This window comes from Fukomys damarensis, unplaced genomic scaffold (assembly GCF_012274545.1).
Source record: "Fukomys damarensis isolate Sample0158 unplaced genomic scaffold, DMR_v1.0_HiC HiC_scaffold_13, whole genome shotgun sequence".
NCBI classification, from domain to species: Eukaryota; Metazoa; Chordata; class Mammalia; order Rodentia; family Bathyergidae; genus Fukomys; species Fukomys damarensis.
The window spans coordinates 525,264-536,659 of NW_022900925.1; the positions used below are offsets into that span (position 1 = coordinate 525,264).

At 46.3% G+C, this 11,396-nt stretch overlaps 1 protein-coding gene and 1 long non-coding RNA gene across 2 annotated transcripts; one reads left to right on the top strand and one right to left on the bottom strand.

Annotated features, from left to right (window-relative positions):
* The first annotated feature begins 5,988 nt into the window (after nucleotides 1-5,988).
* Nucleotides 5,989-7,905, top strand: LOC104858057. Its single transcript, XR_779029.1, has 3 exons — nucleotides 5,989-6,129; nucleotides 6,549-6,578; nucleotides 7,214-7,905. It is a non-coding gene; the product is annotated as an uncharacterized LOC104858057 (long non-coding RNA).
* An 871-nt stretch (nucleotides 7,906-8,776) lies between these two features.
* Nucleotides 8,777-10,039, bottom strand: LOC104858072 (myosin tail region-interacting protein MTI1-like). The gene is made up of 3 exons (XM_010618181.1): nucleotides 9,976-10,039; nucleotides 9,263-9,403; nucleotides 8,777-9,054 (listed from the first exon to the last, which is right to left on the bottom strand). The coding sequence occupies exons 1-3, from the start codon at nucleotides 10,037-10,039 to the stop codon at nucleotides 8,777-8,779; spliced, it is 483 nt and encodes a 160-aa protein (XP_010616483.1).
* Nucleotides 10,040-11,396: the final 1,357 nt, after the last annotated feature.

The following is an 11,396-nucleotide window of genomic DNA, read 5'->3' on the forward strand; positions in this document are numbered from 1 at the left end:
CAAGGATTCAGCAACCATAGACACACACACAACAAAAACAAACAGCAAAACAGAGTACTACATCAGAGAACAATGTCTCTGATGAACATTAAACACAGAAATCCTCAGGAAAATGCTAGTAAACCAAATCTAGCAGCACATCAGCAAGATCCAATGGGATTTATCCCAGCCACACGAAGCTGGTGTGATATATGCAGACTAATGAACAGGATGCATCATATCATCTAGTTTCTCTGAAGAAGGCAGGAAAGCCTTGGAGGCTCCTCCCTGGATTTCTGTGTCCTGAGGACCCTCCTCTCATGCGCCTCCAAGCAGCTGCATCAGCGGAATCTATGACGTGAAAACTGTTTATCTACATCTATATCGCCAAAGGTTGTGGCAAACCTGAGTAACTGCCATTTTCTGTACCCCTTGATGTGATGCAGGGAGAAGTACTACTATGGAGCATTAGTGCCCAAATATTTAACTCTAACTGAATCTTCAGGGGCTTTGGGAGAACAGACTCATCCAGATGACAAGACGTTCTGTAGAATAACTTGCCTGCCTCTTCCCTCCTCTCAAAAATAGAACATTCCTACAGGAAAGGGAGCCACAGCAACAATACACTGTATATAATCCTTGATTTCTTTCTGATGAAACAACTAAGGAATCAGTGGTTCTCAGTTGGGACCACATGATCTTGTACTGTGTCAGTCTAGAGTTTTCTAGAGAGCATAAATTAATCGAATAAAATAAGGTGAAAGGAAGAGAAGTCAGAGATAAGAAACATAGTCTTCAGATGAGCTCTTACTTTTGAGAAATTTACCTATGCACTAAATGTACACACATTCAGTCACTTGAAACTACAAAGACAGAATGTTTGACTGGATGTTATTTGCTGAGGTGGTAAAGGGCTAAGAAAGGATCAAGAAATGAGTTAGTTGGTGTTCTTCTTTGGAATTTGATCTCTGTTTCTACCTAGTTCAATGGCCATGATAATATTTTTTTAGCTTTCATTCAGTCTTCCCTGGCTTCTGTCAATGATTACCATGCATATGGGATGGAGAAGGTATCATCAAAGATGCAAAGACTGTGAAGACTTTTCAGAGTATCAAGAGCAGAGGTCCTGTGGCTCTAAAGTTCTGTGGAGAGCAGGAAAGGTAAGATGAATAGAATATGCGAAGCTGAAAGGCCACTAGAAGAAACCCAGACTTAGCGTAATAGCAAGAGATGAATTTAGGCCAGAGGGTTAGCTTAGTGTTTCTGACATCTGTGTTGCAAGCTCAAGATCCTGAGTTTGATTCCCAGTACCCCTCAAAAAGAGAGATTAATTTAAGAGGGGAGAAATCCTTTCCGAAAGTACATGGATTAGCCTATCTTACACGTCTTTCATGGTTCTTCTTGTTAACTTACTTCACTTTAATTTCCATATACTCTGGCTAAATTTAATGTTGAGTATTTCCTTTGTGAAATCAGGTTGGATGTGGACAGAAGACAGAATCTGTGGGGCTCTGGCAGGCGGTTCTTTGCCTTGGACCTGGATATGTGCTTTAAAGGCCCCTGTGTTGCTTTGCAGGCTTTACCTGGAGGTTTTTGTTTTTGTTTTGTTTTGTTTTGCTTTCCTTAAAGGATAGCATGTATCTCTGCGAGTTGGGAGACAAAGTGAATATTTCCACCAAAAAAAGATTATTTTACTTTCCGGCCTCCCTGTCGAGTTCATGGAAAATCCTGAGGCTCCCGCACATCCAACTCCCTAACACAGGACTTGAAAGCTTCTCCTAGGAGATTCTTGAGACCTAACTTGTGTGAGAGTCTCGTATATCACTCATCCATGTCACTTCAGAAGGGCACATGCATGCAATCCATACACATATTAAATAGGCTCAGTTTCTTTGGTCATCATAAAAAGACAGACAGCCCAAGAGTTAGTAAAGACATAAATAAACAACGGCTGTCCCACATTACTCCTTGGGATGTAAATTACTACAAAAATTTAGTGTTAACTACTCAGGTCACAAGGACACAAAGTCTGGGATCATGCAGAAGAAATAGCCAGCAGAAATGCAAACACTTGTGAACCAAAAGATACACCACAAGAATGTTCATAGCCTCCAGAACAAAGCTACCCAAGCGGCCATCAATAGCAGCGTGTAAAATAAATTGGGTACTGAAACACCATATGGGGATAAAAAAATGAATGAACTAGAGCTACACACACATAGGTATATCTCTCAGCCACAGTTCTTGGTGAATGAAACCAGACATGAAAAGAGTACCTACTGAAAACTTTCCTTCATGGAGGGTTTCAAAACACAAAAGTGTTCTTTAGTCTCTAGGAGTTAGGAGGAACAGTTAACTTTGAGAAAGACACAGGGGTTGGCCTTCACCATCTGTTCCCCTCCTCACTGCACTTCTCAGTCTGCCCTGCAGGCACCTGCTGCTCCTCTGTGGCACTCACACAATTCAGCAACCTCAGAGCCATCTCTCCTGAAAGGCTTCCGAGGATTGAATTTGTGCTTTATGTAATTAGACTTATGCACCCTCCCATTGTTTCACCTATTGTCATTGCTCACATAAGTGTCTGGCTTCTGGATGAGACAGCCCAGTCTTTGAGGGCAGGGCCCAGATTGGACACCCTTGACATCTACTACAGGACTTGGGAGTTACTAATCACTTGCCGCGATACAACTTTCACACTTTCAGTTAGTGGGGAGAAGCTTCCAGTTGCCTCCTACATGCAGCTGCTGCTATATGAGGTCTGAAAGTACAAGCAAACAGCCCAGAAGCATAAGAAAATGAGACAAATCCAGGGAAGTACGAGCTGCAGAAATGAAGCAAGTGGCCTGACAGAGCCTAGTAGGCTGCTTCAGATGCAGTGGTCCACGGAGGCTCTGCTAGGGGTGGACAGAAGAAAGAGACTTAATTATGGACAAGGACGCATTCATGTGGAAAAGAACGGAAAAGGTCATCTGGAGAGAAGGAAGGAGTGAATATACATTCAAGGGGGAAGAAATCATGAGGTTAAGAGGTTCAGGGCCTCCTGGAAAAGGGGAGTGAGGAAAGCCGCCCTGGGTAGGAGGTAGGTGCAGGATGCGCAAGGACTTTTGTATAATCCCAAAGGACACCAGGACTGTTTGGCAAGGCAGTTCACCACTCAGGCTTTGGAAACATTTCTCGGTCAGTTCCAGGGAGGACACCAAGTAGCAAACTGACAACAGAGAACCAGAGAAGCCACCAGGAAGGCTGTGATCACCCACCTCTTGTGAGCACCCCCTGTGGTTCCTCCAGCCATGTACCCCATGGTGGTTCTATACATTCCCTGCATCACATTTACAGCAAAAACTAATCCGGACCTTTTCCATAAACGTGAGTGTCTGAGACCCGGAGGCTGTGGCCAGGGGACGTCCCCCGTTCTTCTTTCTCCTCATGCTGACATCCACCCCTTCAGCCCACTCTTCACAGTCCAACCGGAAGAGCAAACTTCTACACCCCTCAGCCAAAAGCCTTTCCCTGGGACCTGGCATGGGATTCGTTTCTATCATTTTCACCCGTATTTATCCCCGTAACTCTCAGGAATGGATGACTGGCTGCTTGGTTTACCTCTTAGAGGGGACTGGGAGCTGCTGTCCTGTCTTTCTTCTTTCTCTCTCCACAGGTTCACATACAGGACCCAGGGATTAATCCATAGTGATGTTTAAGGTATGAATTCATAATAAATGTCCCATTACCCGATCATTTCCTACATTCCCCTAGGGCAAGAAAAATCATCGGTCTGTTTTTTGTCTTCCTTCTAGTACCTACTTGAACACATCAGACGAGATGATGTTGACCATCGATGCATTCATAGATTTCTTTTCCATGATCAAACACTGAGAACAGATATTTAGGAACTAGCACTTGTGTTCTTAAAGGACGGTATAGTATAACTTTGATAACGCCTTTCTTTGAGAATTGGCACTCTATGACTTGTACAATGTATAATCATGTATAAACATTATTTGTTAAATTAATATAAGTAAATATGCTTAAAATGCATATAATTAAGGACCAGTGAACCCAACGCTGGGTTCATGAGGTTGAAACTCCTGCCTGTGCTTGCTGGGGGAAGCTTGTTCTCCCACAACATGTGCCACTAGGTGGCGGTGTCATTCCACAAAATGAACTCTAATGGGTCCAGGGTTTCCAATTTTGGTATGCCTAGTATTCTTAAAAATAACATCTTTATTTCTTTTGAAGTTCTGTTGCTGTTGTGGTACCTGGTACCATTTTTTTTATTAGCATCTTAATCATCATCTGGAAAGAGATCATTCTAGAGTAATATCATTACATATAGCTCTGATAAAGCATGGTCACTACTATGTATCATAAAGCAGGTACAAGATATTTTACATTCACAGAGGTATGATACAGTACGCTCCTTCAACAATAATACTAAAATCAGTTTTGGTTTGAAATTTGCTTTGTCTGCAAATAATATTGCTACCCCTGTTTTTTTCTGGGCTCCTGTCACATGGAGAATTGTTTTCTATCCTATCACTTTCAGTCTATGGGCTTCTTTTTGCACTAGTTGTGTTTCTTGTGTACAACATATTGTTGGATTTTGCTTCTTGTTCCATTTGGCCAGTCTATTTCTCTTGATTGGTGAGTTAAGGCCATTGACATTGCTGGTTATAACTGATACGTACTGACTTATTATTGACATGTTATTGGCCTTTTGTTGACTCTTTTTACTTTTTCCCCTTCTCCTTTTAGTTTCTTGCCTTGCCTATTTGATTTGCTCTGTTGGGCCTCATGGTGTTGTTGCCTTCATTGTCTTTTTCTAGGATCTTGTTTAGAATTGCTTGTAGTGCTGGTTTGGTAGTCACGTAGTTTCTCAGGTGTTCTTTGTCATGGAAGTGTCTTATTTCCCCATCCGTTTTGAAAGAGAGTTTTGCAGGGTACATCAGTCTAGGTTGGAGGTGGTTCTCTTTTAGTGCTTGAAATATCTCAATCCAGGCTCTCTTTGCCCTAAGAGTCTGCTGTGATTCTGATGGGCTTTACTTTGCATGTGATTTATTTCTTTTCTCTTACTGCTTGTAGTATTTTGTTCTTCTGTTGGGTTTCTGGGATCTTGATTATTATATGTCTAGGTGTAGATTTTTTTTTTATTGTAGCTAGTTGAGGTCCTATATGCCTCACTTCTCTGAATGTCAAATTCTTCCCCTCTGTTTGGGAAGTTTTCTGTCATTAATTCTGCAAACGGCTTTTTTAAGTCATTTGTATGAATGGTTGAACTCCACACCGTTCTATTACAGGTTTCCCACACCCTTTCTTTAAAGATGTTCAAAGTTGGGAACTCAGAAAAATACCCCTGATGACCACCTCTGCCTCCGCAGAGTGGCTCCAAAGACTGGCACAGTCAGGAGGTCTGAGAGTGCCGGGGTGGGGGGGAAGGGGAGTTATGGGGGTTCAGGTGCACCCTCGAGGCTACCTTCCTGGCACTGGAGTGATGGCAGCTGGGGCGGGAGAAGGTGTGGCTCTGCTTCCTGCTGTGCACCGGGGCCCAGGCTCAAAAATAACATCTTTAAAAAGAGGGAAGTGGGTGTGATTCCTAGGGAAACACAAGTATAACATGTTTACCCAGGGTTGACATCATTATATTGAGCAAATGAACACAGACATAGACTAAATGACAGTACAGGGGCTTATAAGACAATTTAAAGCCAACCAGTGAAGAATGATCCCTAATCAGATGCTATTGACTTTGAAACCAGATGTGCTAGTTGACCACTGAACAAATTCAAGGCTAATCGGAAGCTACGATCCAATTTATAATCCTATTTTTAAAGTACTTTGTCTCTATCTCTCTCTATGTGTGTATGTTTATTTTCAGCTTTGAGTTTTCCAGTAAAAATTTCCTTGTATAGCAACTGAGTCAGAGGAGACAGTGGGCTTCAGTACTAACTGAGTCTTGCCTGTAACCACATGACAGAACCCTAGAGCAGATTCTGTCACAAAGGGCACATCCACTGAAACTACAGCACAGCCTCCTGCTCATGGGAGAAGCCACCTCCCCAGAAAGCAGCCTGGATCCCTGCTCCACAGAAACTCTGAGAGAACCAAACTTGGCCTGTTGCATGGGATACGTTTGAAGGCGTGTTTCATACATAAGTGAGTCACTGCTACACTATAGCAGATCTCCGATTCGGGCCCTGCTCTGGTCTCTCCCTCCTCCCTTTCCTCCCGGATTCTCTACAGGCACAAGGTGCCCGCTTCTCGCCTCTTTTCTGACTTAAGAACAATTTTGATTTTAAATCTCCAGACCCCTGATCCCTGGCCACTGCCACACACTCCCAGCCTTGGGTAGGACTAGGTCCCTCTTGTCATCAGCTACAGGCATCAGTGTCACCTCAGGGAGGCCTTTTCAGTTGCCCCCATGTGGTGGCCTCAGCCCTCTGTGTGGCACTGCTTTATTAGGTAACCTAGCACTCAGTCATCTCTTCCACTACATTCCTTGGGGCTTTGTCCCTCTCCTCCTCCAGGCTGTGAGCTCCTAGATGGCAAGTAACATATTGGCCTTTTCTGTGCAGGTCCCAGGGCTCATTCAGCCCAGGAACAAGGTGAGAATTTTAGGCATAGCGATTAATTAAAGAAATCAGGGAACTTTCCCTCTGAACTACCTCGTGTGTTGCACCTATGATGTCACTGAGTGCAAGAGTGTGTGTTCATGTGTGTGTGTATGTTTATAGGTGTGTATGTACCCTTTGGGATGCTGCTTGAAATTATTTCCCCACCGAATGCTTCTCATGAGGGCCCCCCGATCTTGGGGGCTGCTCCTCCAAAGCCTTGAAGTTGGCTGAGTCCTTTGCTAGGAGCTGTTTCTCCTCTGAACTTTTCCATTCTCCTGGGTACTCTGCCCATGATCTGTGCCTTGTCCCTAGCCGTGATCCGCTGCGGGCCTCAGTTCCCAAATATCCCATGGATGTAGAATCACACACAGCCCTGTAGTGTGGAAGTGCTCTCTTGCTGAGCAGCGTGGTGCCAGAGGGTCACGTGGTGTTCTCTCCACCTCTGCACCATCACCATCCACACAGCCTCTGATTTGGGTGATACGGATACAATCCCTCCTTCTAAGGTCATCATCTTAGAGTCACCTCACACTGACAATGTCAACTACAGCCCATTAGGTGGGGTATTGCCTGGGCTTTGAGCCAATGTCAGCACTGCCTTGCCTTAAGCCTATGCCACTTCACAGGCCCACTTCCTTCAAGGACCCCAGGCAACTTTACACCACCCATCGGATCCAGAAGCTGCCACTTGACCTACACTGGGGATCCCAAATCTGAAGCAATATGCCCACTCTTTGTGGAACCTCAGTGGGCTCTGCACCAGTGATCAGCCTGACTTCTCCTGATGCCCAAGCACCCAGAGGCACTACAGTGCCTGGCCCTTGGGGTGACAACTTTAGCCTGGTCCACATATAGCATGGGGGAAATCGGTCAGGGGCCTCTGTGAATGCTACAGATGACTCCAATCATGGCACTGCTAGCAGTGATGGCATCACACGCAGAACCAGGATGAACAGCTGCAGGAGCAACACCTTGGCCTCTGCCAATAGCCCACCCGGCCCAGTAACAATCACGGCAACTACAACTCCCATAGAAGGATAAAACCTGGGTTTGGCAGGTCCACTCTGGTTCCCAGGAACAGGTCTATATCCCAGTGAAAAATATTTCAGATTGAAGACACCCCTCTGTGGGAGGAAGAGAGAGCTGTTTAATCATCACCACCTTCCCTGGTGTAGACGTGAACCTGGTGAGTTTGAGTTCTGGGCTGGCTTTCGGTACCTTAGACCTGGCTGATGTCCACTGCTCTTTCTCAATGCTCATTTGCCCACACCTGTTTGCCTCATGGCCACTCTTGTCCTCCCTGTCATTATGTACATAAAACCCCATTATTTTTAATCTGCCTGTGTTCCTGTGTCTTCTTTGTTACTTGACACAACTACTGGGGAAGAAATATCTTACATGTGGTGATGTGCTGAGCCAGACTTCATGCACATTTACTGTGTCCTAAGGAAGAGAGGGTGAACGGGCATGTTCATGACAGTGTGTGGAAATAAACTGCAGGAGACTGCAATGGACATGCCCCATGCTGAAGTAGACTTTCGATTCTGGGCTGGTAGACTTTTCTCGAAATACTCTGCTGGGCCTCATGTTTTAATGGTTGATTTATGTGGAATAGATATAAATGACCTGAATAAAATTAATCAGTAGGATTTGGTAAATTTGGACATGCATATTCCAATACAGCCATGATCACAAGTATGACAACAATGAAGATATCAGTGACTTTTAAAAGATTCCTCCTTCCCTTTGTGATGCCCTCCCAAGTGTTCATGAATACATGAATGAGAAATTGATGCGATCCATCTAGAATTTTCCAAACCCAGATGAATCCAACTCTTCCAAGACTCTATCGCCTAAGAGAAATCTGATCGCAGTGTTGTGAAAAATGTAGAATAGGTAAATTGGAAAGACATAAGAGAAACGGTGGCCAGGAACTCTCAGGCATAGTGGGAATAGATACCTTTGAATGCAGAATAAAGGAAAACATTTTGGAACTGGGCAGTGGTGAAGGTTGTGCAATACTGAGAATGCACTTCATGCCACATCAATAATTGCAACAATGTGAACAATTCTAACATTTAAGTAAGACTAAATCTTAACAACATCATAAATGACTGAGAACACACTCAGAATGCACCAAGCGGATCATTGTAAATAAGAATAAAATCTTAAATTTAATTTACATTAATTCAATCATTGACCTGTCTCCGGGAAGTAAGTGCAGCAATCAGCACAATAATAACTAAATCAGTAAGGCAGGGGAACGGCAGGTGTGGGTCAAGAGCTGACCTCAGGTGGAGCTCAAGTGAGGATCCCTGCTGTGGAGCCAGGAGTTCCAGCTCTGCAGCTGGTGGAGCAGGGCTTCCAGGTGCTGGCTCCTGCTGTGGGGCCAGAGCTGCTGAGGGAGCTGCAGGTGGAGGTGGCACCAGGTCAGCAGGTGGGACTTCAGCGTGGTCTAGAGCTGGCACTGCAGTTGCAAGAGGAGAAAAGATCACTGACTGTCCATGTTCCTTCCTGGGGCACAACCCACTGCCTGCCAGAGACAGCTGTGTGCACCAAGACAGCCCCAGGAAGTCCTCCCAGTCTGCATCCCCACACTGACTGCCCAGTGTCTCAGTGTTACTGGGCCCCTGAGCAGCTCAAAGCTTTGCTGTGTTTCAAGATCCATATCTTACCTACAGGCCCACAGATACACAGACTCATACCACCATCTTCCTCATCCTGGGGCTCTGCCTCCGGGAGTTCAGGGGGCTCCAGCTGGTCCAGGAGAAGCTCCTCGATGAAATCTATCTGGGAGTTCCACTCTAGTGAGGAGTCTGGAGCAGAAGAAGAGGACCTGGGGAAGAAAGGTAGGTAGCAGCTTGAGATGACTGGGCTTTCTTTCCATAGCACCTGTGCAGGGCACCTGCTGCTCTGAACATGTGGGCCTCCTGCCTAGTCTGTGCAGTGTCCAGCCCCACCGGCTCCCCATCCACAATGGCACAGGCAGTCCCAGGCAGCCCTGAGAGGCTCACAGAAGGCTTCAAGTGAGGGAGTCCTTATTTAGTGGGGTGGCACCTCTCTGTCTTCTTAGGGAAGCCTGACACAATGTCTCTCTGGCCCTCTCCACTGGCCGGTCAGCTCCATGAGCACAGCGATTGGTCTGTGCTGGGTCCTTGGACTCGAGGGCACAGGGCTGCTGCTCCATAAATATCTGAGAGGTGTGTGGTCAGTAAGAGTCTGTGAGTAGCAGTGCACATTGAGTCTGTAGCTCATGCAGCGATGTGTGGCTCATGTCTCTGTGCCTTTTCTGGCCACCTCTTGCACAGTTTGTATTTATCTAGGGAGGACAGGCAGTTGTCACATCGACTGTGATGTAAACAATACATGTTCTGCTGCCCAGGCTGACTTGTGGCGTCCAACACTGGAACACTAAAGGGGAAGGTTTGCATCTGCTCTGCTTCTAAGCTCATGGTTAGTACCTAGAAAAGTGTCTGCGCCCAGTGTCTCTTCATGTGCATTCACGCATTGATGATACCCACCTGCTGTTCCTGCCCGGGAAGTCCTGTTCCAGGGGCTCCATCCCGGTGTGGGCCGGCCCTGCCTGCACTGTGCTCACTGAGCAGAGCTCTGCCAGGCTGTCAGCTGAATGATTTCCATTCTATGAAGAGAAAGTTGGACACATGATATAAGTATTCCAAAAATTGATCCAAAGGGTTTGGAGCTGAGGTGAAGACCACACTCCACATGGTCCACACAGGCTCATGCCAAAAGGGTTACAGGAAGGACAGAGAAGAAAAGGGATTCTCCTATTAAAAGTTAGCATTTACAAGAGACACTAAGGACTCATCGCATGTTCAGAGCGGTTCCTCAGAGGAGGAGAGGTTGTATATAACTCTATGCATGAAGAGCAACAGCCCAAGATACCTGCATTGACCTCCCAGTGTAGAAATGAGAAGACAGAGGCTCCTCCATGACGTCACTTTGTTTTATGAGGTCACACAGAATGTTCCCCAGGTTTCTGATGAAAAGTCCCCAGGAAAGAATCAGCCTTAGCCTTGGAAGGCCGAACGGCTATGTTCAAGGCCTCATTCATCCAATGACCAGGGGACCCGATCCTGTGACCTGCAGGGCCTGCATGAGTTCTGTGAGACAGCAAGTGCCAGAAAAATAGAGTCCTTGGAAGGCCGAACGGCTATGTTCAAGGCCTCATTCATCCAATGACCAGGGGACCCGATCCTGTGACCTGCAGGGCCTGCATGAGTTCTGTGAGACAGCAAGTGCCAGAGAAAAATAGAGCAAGTATCATGGCCTGATGTGTCGGGTAAGCACAGCGCTGCTTCTATGATGATGTGTAAGGGCTGGAGACGGGGGGAGGGAGGACAGTTGGGGCAGTGCCACAGGGACACTTGGTCTAGGATTACAAAGAGGTGAGATGGCAGAATTACAACATGATAGGAAATGAAGCGACTCAGCATCTGTGTCACTTTCTCCTTCTCCCACCAATGTGTGGACAGTGACCTGAACCTGGCAAAGGTAGAGGCTGAGCAGAGAGGACCCCAGATTTTTTGGGAGCAGGACCATAGGCCCGATGTTTGCCAAGCCCTGGAGGGAGGTGCTGATTGTGCTGTGTGGCCCCACAGTCTTCTCTGTCCTCCACGGGCCTCAGTACTGAGTCCCCCCTGCTCACAGGTAGAGCCTGAGCCCAAGCTGGCCCAAGTTGATATTGTGGGGCCCCAGTGTCCGGTTCAGGCCCAGGGCAGACAAGATACCCAAGGACCTGCTCCGTGGGCGCGTCGTGTGTGGAAGTGTGTTATGCCAGGGCCCAGC

Coding starts and splice junctions, on each gene's coding strand:
- LOC104858072 (XM_010618181.1), bottom strand. CDS start 10,039: ATGAGCTTAGAAGCAGAGCAGATGCAAACCTTCCCCTTTAGTGTTCCA. Junction 9,404..9,975: donor TCCAGTGTTGGACGCCACAA/GTCAGCCTGGGC, acceptor CTTCTGCTCCAG/ACTCCTCACTAGAGTGGAAC. Junction 9,055..9,262: donor GTGTATCTGTGGGCCTGTAG/GTAAGATATGGA, acceptor TTGCAACTGCAG/TGCCAGCTCTAGACCACGCT.